This window comes from Muntiacus reevesi, chromosome 9, assembly GCF_963930625.1.
Source record: "Muntiacus reevesi chromosome 9, mMunRee1.1, whole genome shotgun sequence".
Lineage (NCBI taxonomy): Eukaryota > Metazoa > Chordata > Mammalia > Artiodactyla > Cervidae > Muntiacus > Muntiacus reevesi.
Window position 1 is genome coordinate 81,445,671 of NC_089257.1, and position 21,720 is coordinate 81,467,390.

A 21,720-nucleotide genomic window follows, 5' to 3' on the forward strand; every position below is an offset into this window, starting at 1 on the left:
TAACACATCATACTGCACTATAGCTAGTTGCCTGCCTCATAAATTGCATTGTGTTTCTCAAAGTCATAATTTATCTTTTATCTTATAGAATGTGCATATCAGATATGACAGATTTTATCTCTTGTACCAACTCCAGTCAACTGAAGCACTGTGTTGAGTCCATCAGTTGGGTTGAAACTCGGCCATATTTTCTATGAGCAAAGGACAAGGGCATAACATCAAAGGTGCCAAGTATTTTCAATGTTCAACTTAGATAAAATAGATACTCTAACAAATAATTGATACATGAATGAATTAACAAATGTATAACTGTACATATGTTCAGTTCAGTTCATTTCAGTTCAGTCACTCAGTCATGTCTGACTCTTTGCAACCCCATGAATCGAAGCACACCAGGCCTCCCTGTCCATCACCATCTCCCGGAGTCCACCCAAATTCATGTCCATTGAGTCAGTGATGCCATTCAACCGTCTCATCCTCTGTTGTCCCCTTCTCCTCTGCCCTCAATCTTTCCCAGCATCAGGGTCTTTTCAAATGGGTCAGCTCTTCACATCAGGTGGCCACAGTATTGGAGTTTCAGTCTCAACATGTCCTTCCGATGAACACCCAGGACTGATCTCCTTTAGGATGGACTGGTTTGATCTCCTGGCAGTCCAAGGGACTCTCAAGAGTCTTCTCCAACACCACAGTTCAAAAGCATCAATTCTTCTGTGCTCAGCTTTCTTTATAGTCTGACTCTCACATCATACATGACCACTGGAAAAACCATAGCTTTGTTATGAGCCCTCATAAAATAAAATGTGTCACTATATAAAATTCTAGAACTTTCCTTGTGGTCATGCCAGGTGGCTCATTGGTAAAGAATCTGGTTGCTAATACAGAAGATGTAAGTGATGAGAGTTTGATTCCTGGGTTGGGAAGATCTCCTTGAGGAGGAAATGGCAACCCACTCCACTCCAGGAGTCTTGCCTGAAAAATCCCATGGACAGAAGGACCTGGTGGGGTACACAGTCCACAGGGTCGCAAAGGATCAGACATGAGTAAGTTGACTGAGCACATATGCATGTATGCCATCATTAGCTGTTTACAAATCACAAGCTAATTCATGAAGGAGCAAAGTTTTTTCTGACTAGTTGTATCATCTTGATGTAACATCAGTGAGAAGAAATTTAAAAGTGAAAGATAGAAAGTTATTCCATTATTTAACAGTGGTGCAAATCACTCTTTTAGGGAAAAGCATGTATTGCCTGCCATAATTGTTAATATCTTTCTACCTACCAGTGTTGCTTCATTGAGCCAACCCATGGACCAGGTGTTATTCAAATTACAAAATATTATCTCTGATGTGATTGCATGAGAAAGTTGACCTGCCATACTAGGAACGGTTTTCTCATAACATTAATGATATGAATTTAAGTACCATTCTTGCCTAGAATTCTCTTAAAGAAAACTAGTATGCCATGGCACTTAAAAACTGAACTTCAAAGTGAGGATGAGAGTCCTTCTATGGTCTCTTCCAGCTCTAGGACTGGGAAGTTTACATGGGGATCCCATCTCCATCCTTCAAAGCATGAGGTGAGGTCTCCTGGTTTCTCACCAATATGCCAGATTGAAGTTGACACATGTGTGTAAGTCAGCTTTGTGCCAACACTGGAGATGCAGGAAAAAAGCAAAAAGAATATTTAGATGGAATAAAGCATGATATGTTAATGCCTGCATAGGCTCACAACAAATATTCAGTATAAAATATAAAGTTGATCACTGTTTTTTTTTAACACAAGCCTTAAGAAGATGAATGTAATAACTGCTCTTATTCATTAATTGTAAAATTCATTGAAAAAAGATTCCAGGTCAGTAAAAAATAAAAGAGAAGGTACAGAATTCAAGGTAGGAAAAGTGCTTTTTTTTTTTAATTTACAAAAGATGTATTTTTTCCTTGATATTTATTCCAAAGAGTATCATTGCCTAGAATGTGCATACGTGTTCTAGGAGATCAGTGTGGACTTGAGGGTTCAGCAGGACCAACTCCCTAGGTGTGCAATGTGTGTGATCACCCAGGGCCCCACACTGAGAAAAACCTTGCACTTGGTGTAAAGCCTGACTGTCAGCATTTTGAAATTATGGATAATTTTTGGACAAAGAGATTCATATTTTCAACTTACACTAAGACCCACAAATGATGCAGCCAGTCCTCATAGTCAGTCAAGCCTTTCTGAAAGAGATAAGACTTGAACAAGGCTTTAACTTGTGAGACAGAATTTGGGGACTTTGGCAGGTCATTGGGAAGACACTTCAGGAAAGGTGCAGAGAGTACATTTTCCACTAGATTGAGAGACAAGATAGGTTGTATCAAGCCTCAAATGCTGAGTAAGAAGTTGGACTATCTTATAGACAATAGGCGAAGGTAGCCAAGAAAGATGTTTGAGATCATAAAATCAGTTTTCAAAAAGGATTAACCTAGCAATGGCATGTCATATGAGGGAAGGTGGGACAAAGAAAAGACATAAAGAGCCAGTTTGAAATCTACTATAAACCTAAGGGTCAACGCTCATGGAAGGAGAAAATATTTCTCTCTGGACCGAGTCTGGGTACTGTGCTATTAGATAACACATTGCTCCTTTATGTCTCTTCCAGGCCTAGATGCAGATGTAAGGGAAGCTACTCCACATTCTCCACCTACAATTTTTTTCCATCAAAGGTGTATTAAAGCAAGTATTCCTTAAGGGCAGAATATATATCTGTATACCCAAAGCTTAGCATAGGACACAGAAATAAATATCTGTTGAATAAAGTAGCAATAATTATATAAACAATAAAAGAACTATGAGTCAAATATTCTCAGTAATCATGTAAGACAAACTTTGCAACAGATAGGATGGAGTTGAGAGTAAATCAAGAAAGCATATGACTGATAAATTGTATATGATATATTTCATGTCTCATTTAGTTTAGAAGCACTAGGTAAATATAGAAATGACACTATGCACTTAGATCCTTTATTAGTCCACTGAAGTTACAATAACAGAACACCATAGTCTGGGTGGTTTATACACAACAGAAATTTATTTCTAATAGTTTTGGAGGCTGAGAATTCCAAGATCAAGACACTGGCAGGTTTGGTGTTTGGTGAGGGCCAGATTCCGGATTGACAGAGGGCCATCTTTTTATTGTGGCTTACACAGCAGAAAAAGTGAGATCACTCTCTTTTATAAAGGCACTAATACCATTCATGAGTGCTTCACCCACGCTCATACTCTAATTACCTCCAAAACATCCAACCTTCAAATACTATCACACTGGGGATTAGGTTTTAGCATACGAATTTGAAGTGAAGTGAAGTGAAGTGAAGTGGCTCAGTCATGTCTGACTCTTTGCGACCCCATGGACTGTAGCCTACCAGGATCCTTAGTTCATGGGATTTTCCAGGCAAGAATTCTGGAGTGGGTTGCCATTTCCTTCTCCAGGGGATCTTCCCGACCCAGGGAGCGAACCCGGGTCTCCCGCTTTGTAGGCAGACTCTTTACCATCTGAGCTACCAGGGAAGTCTTGAGAAGGACACAAATGGAGTCCTTTTGCCTTGGTCATTTATGCTAATCTTAGATAAAGGAGTACCCTTTTCCCTCACCACTAGGGGAAAGAGAGTCAATGTACATATGACCAGATAAGAAACATCTTTCAAGAATCAAGATACGAATATGCTGTCTAAGTCTGGCATCCACTGTCAAGCTAAATACCACACCCCTTAGTCCTGTATGCCTCTTTGGGAAAGGAGTAACACTAATGTGATATACATGACATTTTCTCATCCATTAAGTATTCTTAATATAATCAGTATTATCATCTATAAAATAAATTCATTATACTAAAATTTAATTGTGTAATTATGTCCTATATTTTCTTGCTTTGAGATGATCATAATTCCCAATCTTCATTTTAACTAAGATAGTAGACTGATCCTATAAATTTGTGACATTTTGTTCATAATACCAAATGATGCAATTTGGATACCTACCATCCTGAGTTCATCAATGAGTCATCAACTCATTTTTCCTCTTTAATCTATGTCACCAAGAAAAACTTTACGTATTTTTCTTAGTACATAACATTTTTAGAATATATGCTAGAAGTAAATACTAAGATCCTAGAAATGGCATGGTAGAGCCATTTTTGCCTACTTTTAATCTTCAATGCACATTGTTTTTCTTGGGCCACACCTCCAAGTATGTGGGATCTTAGTTCCCCAACAAGGGATCAAACCCACGCCCCCCTGCATGGAGTCCTAACCACTGGACTGCTAGGGAAGTCCCTTCAATGCATTGTTGGATGCATTTAATATTTTATCATAATGGACATAAACATTTTCATCAAACAATATTTTGTCTAGTATTTTCTTCACTGGGAACAACTAAAATTTCTATTTCAGATAACATGTCCAATTAATTAAGCATGTAAGTTAACACAGCAACTTCTTAAAAAATATATTAAACTCATACCACCATGAATATAAATCCCATTATATAAAGGTCTAAAACACTTGTAAAAAGAATAATAATGTATATATATATTGTCTCTTTATTGTGATGAGGTTTTTTTGGCAGATTATCCTCTAGGAAAAAGAAATAATGTTACCAGGAAAATATTTTAGATATGCATTTTATGTCAATGACATTAATCATATCTAATAATCCATATCTCCTAGCTGATACCCAGTTTTCTGTGTTAGAAGATCTTTTTTAAAAATTACATCTCATAGAATTTATATGCCATTCTCCTTTGTTTTATAGAGAGGAATGTTTCCTGAGTCTGTTTGGTGGGGGCTGGGGATGCTAGAAGTGCCCTATGCGAGCCCGTTGAGAAATTTATATAAACTGTAAATGAGACCACAAAAGCTGCTAATACCTAGCAGGTTTCTGGCTAAGCCATTCAGCATGAATTCACTTTTTGTGAGAACACTCAAGTTATCTTCTTGTTCAGACAATTAATTCCCCAAACCTTTCCAGGGTGCTTGCTACATGCACAGCATTCTTCTAAATTCTGAAAAAAAAAAAAAATGCTTTTTGAGTACCTTATACTTTTGAAGCATTTCCTAGGAATTCATGTGTGCACATTGTTTCATTCAATTCCCCTCAAACATGGAGACAGACAGTGAAGCTATTTTTATTCCAATAAAGTGCCGTTCCCAAAGTCTCAGGGCTAGGAAGATGCCGAGCTAGAGTTAGAATTCAGGTCTTCTTATTCTGAGTACAGTGGTTTTCTATAAGAAAGAAAGGTATGGGATAACATACATCTAAAATAAGCCAGGTACTTACCAGAAAACTTACTATACCTATGGAGAATGTTGATATCCAGTTCATTGAAGGCGTGAATACCAGTTAAAGAAATATTCCTCTTGGCTAGGAATGCATTATAGTGTCCTTTAAAAGATAACATTTGTCAAACATTTACTGTGTGCCAAATACACTACTAAGAGCTTCACTTGCATTATCACATTGAAGCTGTGAGAGAAGCTCTGAGCAATAGAGCATTTTTTCCAAGTTCAAAACTTAATACGTGGCAGAGCAGGGGTTCATGCAATTCTGTGTCATCCTAAAACCTGTATATACTCTTTCAGCACCTTTTTTTCTGCTGTCTTCCTCCATAGTCTCTTCCTATTTCCCTTCTAATTTCTGTAAGAGGAGAAAAAGAGGAAGAGGAGGAGGTATTGTCAGATACAGAGAAGGAAGGAAGCAAGCCATTCATCACTCACCCGATGACCATCAGCTGCCCTAGTGCCCAGCTCAGCTCTGGGAATGCCCAGAGGACCTCCGGGGTGACTTCCAAGAATGTCAAGTGGTAGTTCAGAGACAGGAGCAGAGTACTAATGAAGCAAAACTAAACAGTAACAGAACTCATGAAGAAAGGCTTAAACAAGGAGGAGGCATCTGAGCTGTGTCTAACAGTATCTTTTCAGGCAAAGAAAGGAGAAAAATCTTCTGTAACAGACAGGCTGAATTATGAGAGGTATTCCTGTGTAGGAAGAAATGTGAGGTTAATGTCATAGAAGGACAGAATTCATCATAGGAAGTAGAATCATGCTCTGAGGAGCCTTCTGTTAAAACAAGGAAATTAGATTTTTCCTCAAGGCAGCAAGAGTCAACAGACACTCAGAACAGCAAAGCTAACCATGCTTCCATTTTTAGGAAGTCTTAATTATCAGTCTTATGATGGGTGAGCAGGACACGTAGTCCAAGTGAATGCCAATAAAGAACTGGACTTGAGTGGAAGGATGACATTTCCTGTATTATTTCCGAATCATAAATAAAAGTTACAGTGATCTAGCAACTGCTCTAATGAACTTATATGACCAAGAGATGTAAATGACTTAGAAGTGTCGCCGCTCCCACAGAGGGTGAACCGAGCCTCTTTCTTAAAGATCCCCCGCTTGTTCATCCATTCAACAGATGGTTACTGAGGCTTGCCGTGTGCTGGGTGCCCAGTGCTTGGAGAGTTGTGTTACGGCACTGGTTGTGGGGACAGTTCTTTTGAAGCACCATGTAATGCGATTTGTTCATAAAGCAAAAGAAAGCAGCAAAGAAAAAGGCAGGGTATAAAGCAAGTGTCAAAGAAAACAAGACAAGACAGAGTAACTCCTAAGAGAGAAAAGTGAAAATGAGCTTTAAGCTTAAGCAAGCAAACATCTGCTCTAAGTAACCATTTCATTAAAAGTGCACTAAATTGTGGAAGTTCTCTCCCAGGAACTGCATACTGTGGGTTGAGATTAAGTATAATGGGCTCCCACGTGAATTCTTCTCATTACTTCTCATGAAAATCAGTAAATCTCCTGAAAGGGTAATTTAGGTTTAGTGTTCACCATTCATTTTACTTTTAATCTTCTCTGTTTAGAATTGTAAAAATATAATGCAGAAATAATCCAAAAGAGGAGGAATAGGCCCCATGAGTTGAAATGAGATAATTTTAACTCCTCACATAGTCTTGGCATTAATACATAAGTAATAGGCTGTAGACTTTTTATTCTTGATAGATGGTGATGGAGCTTCAGCCAGTTTCTAGAGTACTGTGTGCTGTTAATTCCAGGAACCAAGTAAAGGACAGGATAAGAAAGATAATCTATGCTTCACTCTCTTGAATTCTTTGGGCCTCTTTGTGATTTTAAGTGAAGTCTCTTCTTAATCTCATTAAACTTTTCTTTCACTATAATTTAACCAAAAGGACAAAGGTTTCAAGACTTTTGTCCAGAACAAAAAGAAATCAATTATTTGGGAAGAAAAATATTTGGAAAATAAAATTTAATCACAGAAATGTGATTTTATAAAATAATTTTGTCAAAAATATGAGCCTGAACAATGACTTATGATCTTTACTTTTTCTCCTCTTAAACTACCACCAATCCAATCAGTTTGTGAAACTGAGAAGCAAGCAAGTAAAAACAAAACAAAACAAAAACCTCCAAGTGCAGACTTTCAGAAGCGTTACTGCTGAGAATAGTCCTCTATTCTTTTCTGGACCTATCCTTGGCTTTTCCATTAAGCATAGACTCTATTCTAGGTCCATGGTATGCAAATTTATTTTTGATTAATTTAACTGAGTGCCCTGTTAGGAGAGGAAATGCATGAGGAAAAGAATATTTCACACCTAAAATGGATCCATGCTATATAAAGTGGTAAACATATTTGAAGTCTTTTCTACAGTATTATAGGTCTTTTCCAGGTGGCGCTTGTGGTAAAGAACCTACCTGCCAATAAAGATAGATGTAAGAGACACGAGTTCAAGCCCTGGGTTGGGAAGATCCCCTGGAGGGGTTGCACAGCAACCCATCCAGTTTCTTGCCTGGAGAATCCCATGGTCAGAGGAGCCTGGTCCCTAGAGTCGCAGAGAGTTGGATGGGACTGAAGTGACTTAGCATGCACAAACAGTATTATATTATGTAGATGTGAGACTAAACTATGGCTTATGATGTTTACAGTTTGCTTTTGTTTCCCCAAGAGAAATCAAAAGTTTTACTAAGTGTAAATTTCCTTTTCAGATTTGAAAGAAATGAGCACTTAGTCTGGTACACATGAGAAAATGAAATTTGAGTAACAATTTTATCTAAGGAAATGAAGAGTGGAGAACATTCACTGGACAAATATCACATTCCTTGAAATAATTATTGTGACATTTTAATGCATTCTCACCAAGAAGCATTCCTTTGTAAATGAATGAACCAGACCATGTATTAACAATTATTTCATGAGAGAAAACTTCAATACACTTAGAAGCTCCTATCATAAGACTAATGGGAAGGAAAAAAAAAAAAAAAACAGAAATGAAATATTAGAAAGAAATGTCCTAAAACAGAATATACAGTTAATTGATTGATTTAAAGAGTGAGTGATAGTTGCTCAGTCACGCCTGACTCTTTGCAACCCCATGGACTGTAGCCTGCCAGGCTCCTCTGTTCATGGAATTCTCCAGGCAAGATCACTGGGGTTTGAGAGGTAAAAAATCCCAATGATTTTTCAGCCTGTTATGAACGCTAAGGGAAAAAAAATCCAACAGATTTTCAGAAATTCCTCTCACTTTCATGAATTTTATATAGTCCATTAGTTTATTTCAAAATGAAGGTAAACAACTAAATTCTTAAATACTCATCAGGACGCTGCCTTCTAAGGACAAACAAATCATTTTTTAAGATAATTCATGCATTCCATCAACAAATCAAAGATATCTAATCAGCAGTGCTTCTTCATGTCTTGCATTAGTCCTTCTTTCAAGTGCCCATGAAAGAGGAGTGTTGAGTTTTTTGAAGATATCATTTCAAGCTGCATGCATGTACTCTCATTCCAGGGAATTGTTTTTAATTGCAACATGGAAAGTGAAGAGCATATTGGAGTTTTGCTATGTCATTCTCTGAAAAGAATACCTCATGAATTGTAAATACCAGATCTTCATGGAAACAGGAAATCTATCTTTCCTGTTAAAGTAAATGAAAGACAAGATTAAGTAATGAAAGCTTATACCAGACATCCTAAAAGTGTAGGATAATCACTGATCCCATGAAATAATCTCCTTGGTACTTATTGATCTCCTTGATACAACTGTTCTTCAACTATGTTCTAATCATTGTGCTGTCAACAAGTATTGGGAGTTTCGAGTCTTCTTCATGTTTTTTAATTGCTTTGATTAACAGAGATTTCAGGCTGACCCTACTCCTGATTATGGTGGTTGTGGAAGGAATAAATCAATCTCTGTTGAGTGAAAACATATGGCTTTGGGACCAGCACTCTTGCACCTAAGCAGCACCTCATTTTGTTGCCTACAAAAGAAGCCATTCAATAAAGCCATGCAAGATAATCTTTTGACTACTGTTGTCTCATAATTACATGAGTTGTTATTCCTTTCAATACTGCTTTCTTGCCACGAAAATAAGCCTGTCTCTGAATAGCAAAGCAATAATTTTTGCTCACTATTTTTCCTAAACTTTTAAAGATAAGAATTTGTTTGTAAATATTTCTTAAATATTGTAGCTGCTAAATCATTATATGCAATATTAAATGTTTGAATGTGGTATTAGCAATTGTTAAAAGCGTAGCTTCCATGTGTTCCTTAAAGTGGGGCATGTTTGATTTCTGAAATGTCGTCAGATAAATTGTAAGGCCAAAAATGGGCCCTTTGATTGAATATGCAAAGTTCCCCTTAAACCACCTTGAACTAGGCAGATTTGCAACATTTTAAACTGGCACTTCATCCCTCTTTCAGCAAGCATCCTCTGCAGATTTAATGATCAGGAACATCCTTCTGATGCATGCTGGGAGATATGGCTGCAGGGTACAGACCACAGCAGACAGTGTTTCAGATGAGGCAGAACTTCTTGTTAGGGGTGAGTATGCTAATAGTGCAGTCTGAAGACATGATCACCATAAACTATCATACAAAGGAACTGAAATGCATGGACTTTGAGCACAGCAGTACTGTGCATTTTACTTTCGATTTTACAATATATGTCATTCTTGCTTAACCTTTTGCCTTTGAACCAATTATATGGTAACTTGCTCTTTAGAAACAGACAAAACCCACAGATCCAACTTCAGGTTCCCAAACACCTTTAGTACTAGGTGGTTACTAGGTGTTTACCCAACTTAAGGCCAAAATGAATTCTTCCACAGTTGAGTCACAAAGACACCTGAACACTAGAGAAACAAAAATATTGTGTGTATGTATGTGTTTTTCCAAATGTAAAGCTATTGGAACCCCTAGGCATTTTTTCTCTCCACTAACTTCTAAATTCTGCTTCCTGAAACAGAAAAACTGCATGCCTAATATGGTGGCATTTGCAATTGTTAAGTGACAAGGATTGTTTAAAAGTCTGAAAATGTCAACATACAGTCTCTCTGTGCAGAAATGACAGTTAAGTGGCTTCCAACTATAAGCAAGGCTGCCAAATTCTACAACCCTATGAAGCTATATCTTATTTGAATTAAGCAAATGCCTACAGCACTAATTTCTTTCAGCGCAGTATTCGCCAGTTTGGGAAATGCCGCTCTAAGCATGCATTTTCTCTCTTTCTTTCTTCCTTTCTTTCTTCTTCTCTCTCTCTTTCCCTTTCTTCCTCTGCCTCCTTCATTCCTTTATTTCTGCCCTCTTTCTCTTTTCTTTCCCCCCCTTTTTCTTTCTTTTCTTCTTTTGTTTTTTATGGAGATACAATATATCTGCATAAAAATACAAAAATCATATTTGTATAGGTATACAGCTCAAAGAAAAAAAATCATAAAGTAATCACACCAAGAAATTGCTATTTAAGACAAGAGCTAGATTATTACCAGAATCCCACCTCTCCCTCTTTGGTCTCAAAAAAATCACATTTGACTGGTGTGACTACTGCATGCTAAGACCCCTTGCATGATCTCTACAAAGAAAAATTACACAATTTGTAACAAAAACTTATATCTTACATTAACTTGTTTTATTCACTTGGAGTGTTTTCCAATCATAATTTTCAATAATTCATTAATACTATAAAAATCTTGAGCAGGAGATACAAGGCCTATGTATTATCTGTTTTAGTTGTATGTGTCACCCAAGGTTTATTGATTTGGGGTAGTGCATCTACTAATGTCCAATTAAAACATTGTTTTGAAACAGATGTGTATCTGGGTGAGTGGCATAATGCTCATTTTTTGCGTGTGTTTGTTTCTATTCCGAAGGTTCTTTGAATTCGTCTCCAAATTTATAACAAGAATGTGTATCTGTATTACTCAATTACAAAACATCAACTTTTTAAAGTGCTCATCCTCTCATGATATTTCATTTAGCTAAAATTTTTCCTTTATGCCTTTCAAGTTACAAGGCTTATGGAATGGCAAGCCACACACTGCAGTCAATTTTATAGAAAATTGCTTTATTCTCTCACTACAGTCTGTTTTAGATTATGTGTATTTATTGTGTAGCACTTGCCTAGTAATTTAGAATGATGCTCTTAAAATTGGAGCTTTCTAAATGAATAACACAATTTAGAGGCTGATAACAAGAAGCCAGGTATTTTTACAGGGCTGCGAGGGGCATATTTAAGTGGCAAAGTAACATTCTGCTTTGTAAGTAAAATTAAACTCAACAGCGTTCAGAATATAATTCAGGCTCGACTTTTTTGTGTTCTGTTCTTTTAGCCTTTGGCTTTATGCCTAGGAGATGATAAAATGCAGAAATTTGGAATTACACTCAATAGCAATTTCAAACAGGTTGCTATTGTCTGAACATTCATGCAACATTCAGCTCAAGCTTTCATTTGAAGTGAGTTGTTTCAAGTCACCAATTTTCTATTATATACTTGTATTATTTTTCTAAAACTAGTAAAAATAGCTTGGCTCTTCTGCCTGGCTAGTCTCAGACAGATTTAAAAGTTGAAGTAAAGGTTCTGGTTTTTTTTTTTTTTTTTCTTTTTTCTTTCTGAAGTTTCCTGGTAATTGAAGGAACTCAAATGCTTGAATATTGCAGCTCTTAATGTTGTAACATGAAACTCAAAGTAGTTTTGCCCTGTCTTCTTCTTTCGCCCACTCCTCCCACCATTGGTTTTGTAAACTTGGGGCCTTCTAATAGTTCAGGCAATAGGACCAAAGCTGAGCTTTCTAGATGAAGGTGTTCTAATGATGGTTACAATTTTAGCAGCAGAATCCTTAAAGGACACTTACTCGAGTGTCATAAAATGAGAATGGTAAGGACAATTTCACCATACTTCATATAGGATACCTTCATTGTATAGCTCAGAGAATGCAGAACATGCTTAGCTAGCAAGGAATATGTTTTTATAACTCTGTAATTCTAATTCCTTGGAGACAGGGGACTAAAGTCCATATTCTCCTAGATAACCTGGGAGATTGTCTCCTTTCCCATTAGAGAAAGTCTATGACACTCTTTGGCACATCTCATCAAATCCTGCAATTCTTCACCTGACCCCACAGGCGCATTAAATTGGGGCTCAGGTGTGTGGCCCCAAGACCTCATCAGTGCTTGTTTGGGATCTGAGCCTCCCCAACTAGAGCTGGTCCCTGCTTCTCTTCTCATGCACTGCTTGAAAGCTATCTTTCCCCCAAATGCTTGTTTCCGCTGTTGCTTTATTTTGCTTGTGAATGTCAGTGCTATTATTCACCTCTATTCCACCATCATTATCATCCTCCAAAAATTGAATTTTCCCATAAATAATCATCTGAAGCATAAAATTGCTTGCTCTCATATACTTAATATTCAGTGAACCAGCCTTATAACAGCACCATGCATAATTTGGAGACTCATAATAGAAGTAATGAACTTAAAATAAGTTATTTTGCCAGAATATAAAAAGAAATTAAAGCCACACCTGGACATCTGTGCACAATTTAAGTCACTTATTCAAGTGTGATACAGCAACAAGGGAGAAAGTAAATCTAGACAATGCTACAGGGAACCTCTTTAAAGATGGATAAAACTGTATTATATTCTCTATGGTAAAGGAGATAGACCATTAAGGGATAACCTCACTGAGGGGAATACACAATTTGTAAAGAACTGATACTCCCAAGCATTATGAGATGTGACCAAACACAACATAAAACACAACAGAAAAAGAAGTGCTAGTTTTTTGTTATTTTATTTTATTTTACAAAATTGTCAGAAATATGTTTCCCAAAGAGAATATAAGGGTAAGAAACTATCATGGTTTAAAAAATAAAATGCATTTAGCTAAACTAACTGGGAACCTGAGTCTGAGCTCTGTCTATTCTGCCCACAGGCAGAGAAAACAATAAAAAATGCACTTCTTCATATAAATTTTTATTCAGATTGCTCTGTTATTAATTAATGAAAAACAGTAGATCAAGAAACTCTTGGCATACATAGTCAAAGAACAATCCACAATCTCTTGGTTCTTTCTGAACGCACTGCCTGTATACCCTCTTTTCCCCAAACTTGAATGACAACTTTTATTCCCTGAATTACAATTTACAAGATAGATATGACATGTATTCAACTGAATTTGAGAAGAAAGAGTCTACTTCAGGACACAATTTGTTGAGAAAAATCTGACTGCTTTTAACTATTCATTCCTCCTTCCATCTATCACTCCTGAGTCAACCTGGAGTTCAGAATGTCTTTCAATCTTACTTGCTTCAAACATCTCATCAGTTCAATTCTGTTTATTCTTTCCAATATTTTTCCTTGAATATTTTACCTTTAGTCTCTGTTGATCAAGCTTGTCACTTTTTATTTCAAAACAGAAGCTATTAAGAATTTTTTGTGCCAATTAAATAAGTCACAGGCATCTGTTGATAATTTGCCATTTATTTATTCACTCACCCATTCATCTGGCACCTGCTCTGTAGCAAGCCCTGCTGCAGAATAGAAACAGATGTAGATGCCAAGATCTCAGTCCTCTGTGTGAGACCAAGTGGCTTGTCCGCTAGTGTGAGAACCACCTTTGGGAATGGGGTGAGAAACACCAAGGAAGAAAGCTCCCTAGATAACCTACATCTTTTAGGGGAAATAATGAAATGCTATGAAAATCCATAGGCATAGCTATAGGACTGACTTCATAAGTTGTGGGTCCTGGTGCAAAATGAAAATGCAAAAGTTTGACAAGAATCTTGACAGTGACAGCAGAACATTAATCCAAGTATCATAGGCACCTTCTAAGACAGGGACCTTGTGTGACAGCAGAAGTAATACACCATGAAGTCAGCCAGGCACAGCATCAGATTATGTATGAAGCTACAGGAACAAAAGGACTTTAGCAAAGGGGAGGATCAATTATAACAAAGTCATTTTAATGTGTTTGCTCATCTATAAAAATAGCATATTAAAGCCTCCTCAGAGGTTTTGTCAGCTTTTCACACAAAAGATCATTTTCTATTATTCTACCTCAAGAGCCTTATGTTTTGAAAGATCTTGTTCGTTATGTTGAAGTAATCATTAATTCATATTTCTATTTAAATTTCCACTAAAATCTTTTATCATGAGGTAGCCAGTGTTACCAAACTAGATAATTTAACTCTAGCCAACAGAAAAACAAAGGAAAAGGATTTACATTTTAGCTAGTTGTGAAGTGTTATCTGTTTTGTTTTGTTTTCAAATAGTTGAAAATAATCTAAAAATACCAGTTACCATCTGATGGAAACCAACTTGGAAACTTTGATTAAATACTCTCCAAATTCTCTCCAAGATATACTCTTCAGTGATCCTCACCAGCAAAAGAGAAAAAGTCTCGAGTTTTCTGCCTTTTGTCCTTGGAGGGATACAAGAACACACTATCACTTTTCCAAACACAAAAGGAAACTCAAGCTCAATGAAAATCTTGAACATATTTCTTATACATGTAGGTTTGAAAATTAACCAGTATTAATGTTCTCTGTCTTTATATCTCTCAAAGCACTACCCTTTTGAAATGTGTAGATTCCAAATTGATATAAATGTATTTTACCATCTGACCACTACTAAACTTTAAAGCTTTAAAATGCACAAGTGTTTGGCACAACTATCCAGAGTTCGCACAGTTTTCCTTTTCCACCACTAATCTAATACGAAATGACAGGCTTGGAGTTTGCATAAGCCTTCATATGGTGGAGTAATGTCTTGGAATCAAAAGAGTCTCCAGGGAAAAAGAAAAGGAGCTCTAAGTCACAAAAAACAAAGCTGGCTTTGATGATGTGCTGGTATTTGAGGCTCAAAAGACCAATAACAAATGCTTTCAGTGTAATTTTAATGTTGATATTAATATTAAACAAATTTGCCAACAATTTATATTTTAGAGCAGAATAGAAATTATTTGGTTAATATATTTGTTTTTCCAATATTTAAAAAACCTCAAAATTGAGATATAAAATAAAATCTCCTTGTCTAGAAGAAAATCTAATCTCATTCTTGCAAAGTCTTATTAGAATATCCTGTATAGCACTGTGGGAATTTTAGATCACTACTGTCACTAGTATTGGGTAAGACATTTAAAATAATGTATACAAATCACTTGCTTAGACATTTTCTACATTAACTAGTTTGATTGACATCTATACAATTTCTCTTAGATGCTGAATAGCAGTTTAGTTTTTTTTTCTCTTGTACTTTTCATGTGCTTGTTTGCTAATCTGGGAACTCTAACAACTGACTAAAAAGTAACATTTTTGACTGTGGATTTTCTGTGCAACATTTAGTTTGGTTCACTGAAACAATAGTTGACTGAAGTGACTTGATCAAATGACCAAATGCTTGCCACAGTTATACATAAAATGAACAAATGAATTGTCACTGTGTATAGACAACCAATTGATGGAGACTAAATTTTTTATATTTAGCCACTCAACAAATATTGAGTGCCTGCTGGAAACCAAGTTCTCTTTTAGGAACTGATATTTCCATCAACTGACTTAGACTTTCTGGGGAGCATTTTGCTATTATGAAACAAGTACATTGACTTCCCTCTTCCATTTTAAGAAAAATCTAATCAAATAAGTTTTATATCCCACATATTTCTGAATCACAAATTGAAAGGTAATCACAATTCACTTTGTATTTTGCTCCATAAATCTTACATGTTTTTTTTATGTGTCCATCCTATTATAAAAATGACATTTACTATTACTTTTCACTTATGTAAACTGGTTGAAGCAAGTTCTTGGTATGTGGGATTATGTTTTACATGCTGATTTTATTTATTATTTAGTGAGTACCTACTATATGCCAAGACAGTTTTAGTGTGCAAGAAGGATAAGTGGTGAGGCAGGATTGGGTATAAGTCTGATGTTATGGGAAAGAGCTTACCTTTATGCCACAGATTACAGCTAGCCATTAAAGGGCCAAAACTGGAAAGGCATGGAATTAGATATGCACTTCAAGAGGATCATTCTGAGAAAGCAGGGCATGTTTTAAAGGAGCATGAGACCAAATGGAAGACCATGGCAATAATCCTGATAAGAAATAAGAAGGGTCTGATAAAAGACAATGGTAATTGAGATGGAAAGTAACACATATATTAAAGAGCTAGGAAGGAGACAAGATCTACAGAACTTGGTGGCTCACATTATGCAAAATGAGAAGAGGAGGCCAGGATAAATCCCAGCGGTAATACTTAACTGAGTGGTCAATGGGAAGAGAGACATACAGTCTGCTTAGACCAAGGTAGTTCCAGGTTAAACTCAGAGACCCAGAATAATCATTGATGAAGTCCTTTCTCTCAAAATTGCCCAGGTTTAGATGATAAATTAAGTGGCCATCCTAATTAAGAATGGTCATGCTTTTCAATTTATCTGGAAGATAAGGAGATAGGTGAGTTGGGGAATGAAGGAAGAGCAGTTAAGATAAAGCTCTCCAGAGAGAAATATTCAGTAAGTAAATAGATTTGTGGATACAGAGATTGGGAGAGAATAGGGTTGAGCCGAGATGTAAATTTCAGCATGATGAGATGAAAATGAAATTGCAAAGACAGCATGTGAAGAATGAGAAGGGGAAGAAGCTCAAGACAGAAGCTTCAGAAACACTGACGTTGAGGAAGAGGAGGGAGCTACAAGAAGATGGGGAAGTAGCTGCCAGACAGAGCAACTAAGTGGAAGATCAAAGACACCAAACTTTAGAGACAGGAAAAGGGAATTTCAGGTAGGAGAAAACAGCCTTCAGTGTCAAATGCAAGTAAATCAAGAACAAATAGATACCACTGGTTTGAGCGGTTTGAAATAATTGATGACCTTGGCAAGGGCAAATTCAGTGTAATAATGAAATCAGAGTAAGTGAAGAGAGGTAAGTGATAATGCATGAAAAGCTGTGCAGGATCTTAAGGAAAGCGTAGGGTTTGAAGTCAGAATGTTCTGCATCCCCACAAGCTCTAACTAGGTGTGTGACTTTAAGCAGGTTGCTCAACTTTAGCCCTTGCTCACTCTTCTCTCATTCATTCAGTAGCTATTCATCAAACATTTATAGGGCACATAATACGTGTCAGAGGACTTCCCAGGTGGCGCAAGTGGTAAATAACCTGCCTGCCAGTGCAGGGGACACAGAAGACCAGGGTTCGATCCCTGAATTGGGAAGATCCCCTGGAGGGGGAGGGGGGCATGACAACCCACTTCAGTATCCTTGCCTGGAGAATCCCATGGACAGAGGAGCGACAGTCCATAGGGTCACAAAGATCTGGACATGACTGAAGTGACTTTGCATGCATGCACAATATGTAACAGGCATTGTGTTACAGCTAATCACAAGCAACTTATGTCCCCAGCATGAAGGGGCACTTTTTATAATGTAATGCAAAGAGTATGATTACAGATATATGAGCAGCACATTTTGCTTTCTGATCATAAGTTCTATTGATAAAACAGCTAATATTTGTTAAGTTCTTCCTACATGCCAAGAACTGTGCTAAAGTCTCTCTATGAATTATTTCATCTTATATATCTAGAGTGTCCTATAAAAACAATATGAGAGGGTTACTATTTTTAGTTCCAATTTGCAGATAAGGAAACTAACCTCAGAGAGGTTTAGGACTTGTCTCAGGACACCTTGTGGGGCTTGTTTTCTAAACATTTTATGTTTTAATAGAAAGAAATCACTTCTGGACAAAATATCCTCAGGAATAGTAAGAATCAGTCAATAACAGACCTCTTTCTACATGATCTCCCCTTGTTCTCTCATTTTAAACTTTCTTCCAATTGCCCCAATTATTAAGCAAGAAAAAAATGGCCAATTGCTTTAAAAAGTGCCTAACCTTCCGCCCAGTTGCGGTCGCTATTCTTTCAAAACTTTGATATTCATTGTTTCTCATCTACTTATAAGTGAATTATGTTAAGAGCCTGGAAGACAAAACAGCAGAAAACAAACAAACAAACAAAAATGGTCTTTGATTTTCGATGTCCTTAAGGTCACCAATGTTGCTTAGCTAAAATATCAGAAGTACATTTTATATGTCTGTTCATTTGTTTGAATTGTTTGGAAATGTCATCCTACCTACTTTTCGTATACTTTATGTAGACACAGCCTAACCAACCAACAGTTGGTTTAGGAAACCTAACCTTTTGAACCTAAACTTTCTGAAACCTAACCTTTTTATTTCCCTGAATGCACTGTTTCCTGTGACTTTTACATAAATTGTTTTAGCATGTCTTTTGAATATTGGGTAGTAATTTGTTTTCAGGGGAAGCCCAGAATAGTTTTGCAGGGCATACACATTATTACATGGCCCTTTTTTGGTATCCACATGTGGAATCCAAGTTCCAAGCAAAAATTCTGCTGGATGTCAACACAATGACTGGGTACATCCCCAAGGAAAATAATACAAAATTGGTAAGTTCACTTTAGCTTCTATCTCCAAATCTTGTTTTACTTCAATTTATATTCCAGAATACTCAATTTTTAATTATTTTCTTGATTTTGTGTAACACAATACAACATATAGCCTGGACTCTGAATGATTCTTCATTAATCCACACAAAATCCATGCAGCCTGAACAGAGGGCTAACACTGATTGGAAGAAACTTTTACTGCAAATTGGATTTTGTCCTCCCAAACACCTGGCAAAGGTAATGTCTCCATTTCACTACTCCTTAATTTGGAATTACAAAGGCAATTAGCTCTCTAATGAGTTAGAGCAAGTGAGGTGAAAGAGTAGGGACGAAACTGAACAGCAGATGATGAGGAAAAAAAAAGAATAAGCCACTCATTCTTGATAAAAAAAATCTTTCAAAATTGATGTCTTTTTTATTTTTTCTAAACTAAATTATGTAAAACATGTTGCTTAGCACTTATGGAGAAAATCTAATTTAATACATTATTTGTAAAGATTGGCAGTCATGAGTACATGGGTTCCTATGTTATAGATTGAGTATAACAGTAGATTTTGCCTTTGGAAATTTGTGAATCATTGGTGAGGTACCTAAAAAACTGAGAAGGAAAGGAAAAAATAGTTCCTACTTTTACCAAAAAAAAGCAGTTTTTTAAAACAGAATTATCTCTACAAAAGTCAAAGTGATCAACTATTGAAAAGCTGAGACATAAAAATGACAGCTGCAAGGTTAATTATTGCTGTGAGAAAATAAAACTGCATAATTTCAAAATGTGCAAAAAGTAATGGGAAAAGATCTGCTGTACTTGTGATGTGTTTGGAAAAAAGATCTTTGGGCAACTGTGCCCTTAATGCTGCACTAATTTATAGCTGGTACACTGTGAATGTTTGCTGAATCTCAATAACCCAACTTAAAGATGACTCATGTTTTGTAAAATGGCTGTGATAGAAGCCAGGTTACACAGCCCATGCATTGTAGCATCCTAAAAATAACCCCAGGCCAGGATTTGGATCTAACTCTTTATCTCCTGGATGACTGGAGGCAAGTCATTTTACCTCTTCTGGATTCTTCATTTGTAAAATGGAGACATAATATCCAATTTGCAGATTTAATAAGAAAATGAATTGAGATTTCAAGTGGTGGAATGCTTTTCAGAAAATGCAAGACACTGATGTTGATATTCTTCACCAGATGAAGAATATGTTTCCCTAATCATTAAGATTAGGGAGATGAATCATTGTTCTTCATGGTACCTATAAACAAGAAAATGGTCTACATTTATCCAACAGACAATCCTATCTGATTATCCACTGATGAAATATCCGATAACTTTATGATTGTTCTGTCCATCTTGTTCATTTACACTTTGATAAGCATTCTAAAGGTGAATGGGAGCAATTTGGTTGCTTCTTCTTCCTCAGGGCCAAATGAGCATGTTTTTAAGCCTGGCATAACTGTGTTCTCTGCGGGTTTACCATCACTAGCATGAACTGTGAAACACCATTGGGACCATCTCAGTGTATTCAGTTAACTGAGTTGATGAAGCTTTCCCTCACTTTCCAGAAGTGGATTGCTTATATTAGTGTGTTTATTTACATTGTGGATTCCATTGTCGGAGGTCTCATCTTTGAGCAAACTACAATAGCTACCTTAGTGCACAAGAGAATTTCCTGTGTGTGAAACAAATAAGAGCTTGAAGTACAGTTACACAAAGTCACCAAGAGGCTAAGGCTGAATTAAAAAAAGTTAAATGCACAAATTATATTTCATTCTAGAAAAGATATGTAGATGAATCTATAATAGAGCCCTAAGATTACTGCTTTTCTACCAGTGACAATCATCACTATCTGCCTATCTAAAAGTAACCAGCTTGATAGCATATGAAATGAACCCCCCCAAATATTATAAATTGATTTATATCATAGTCTTTAATATTTTAAGAACATAAATATTCATTGCATTGCATGAATATTTACCTGAAATTTTGCATACTTTTAGTTGGCAATGAAGCAATGCAAAAATTAAAGTAAAAAGCCTTTATAAACAGCCCCAAGGGCACTAAAAGATTTGGAAGTACTTAGATTTTTTTAATTGAAAACAAATAGTATGAATGGTTTTCAAGTTCCTCTGGAATTATGTCTTAGCTTTTAAAACATTCTGGGTCAAAAGTACAGAATTTCAAACAAAGGATTTTCTTTCCCTAAATCACATAAGTTAACAAAAATTAATCATCTATACTAAATTGTCAGCTTTCTCATTTATCTGTGTTCTAATTTGGTTAATTTTAGTGCACATTAATCACAGAAAAATATGGCATAAAACAAGTTCAGGCAGTTATTGGTTCATGTAATTATTTCTTTTGTGCCAACTCGAGAAATAGGACTGTTATTAGTAAACTTCATTTGAGATACCTAATCTCTGTTTCAAAGAGATTTTATTACCTGATATGTGTGTATCAGTAAATCAAAGCTCACATATATGTCTCACAACCTCAGTTCACAGAATGTTAAGTCAAGCTAATAAGAAGCATTGATCATACCCACTGAATGAGATAGTCTGCACTGCAGACACTCTCCCCATAATCCATTCATTATATGGAACATCTGTTACAAATTATCCAACCTCCAGGACTGCTCTATTTATGTGCTTCTGCAAAAGCCCACTGTCTCTGTCTCTCCTAATGAATTACATGGTGGCATAGGGATTGCACCAAGTTCACTGTCACCATATGACAATAGTCTTTTTCTCAATCTGTGCTGAGCTCTAATGGTACATTTTGCAGTGATAAATATCTTCTTACAGTTGTAGAACAACAACAACAAAAAGTCAGAGGATAAGCAAGTAATCGTCAAGAAACCACTAAGACAGTTCTTACTCCATTATATCTCAGCCATTGCCCAATAAGTTAAGCACTTAGGAAGTAATACTTTTTCTTTTCTAAGTCCTAAGGGTCCA

At 36.4% G+C, this 21,720-nt stretch overlaps 1 protein-coding gene across 1 annotated transcript in view; it reads left to right on the plus strand.

Moving 5' to 3' along the window:
- CNTN5 (contactin 5) overlaps window positions 1-21,720 on the plus strand; it is a 1,527,443-nt gene that overhangs the window by 1,383,348 nt on the left and 122,375 nt on the right. The window contains exon 16 of the mRNA XM_065944251.1: window positions 9,739-9,859. Coding sequence (XP_065800323.1) covers window positions 9,739-9,859 — 121 coding nt within the window. The remainder of the gene's footprint in view (window positions 1-9,738; window positions 9,860-21,720) is intronic.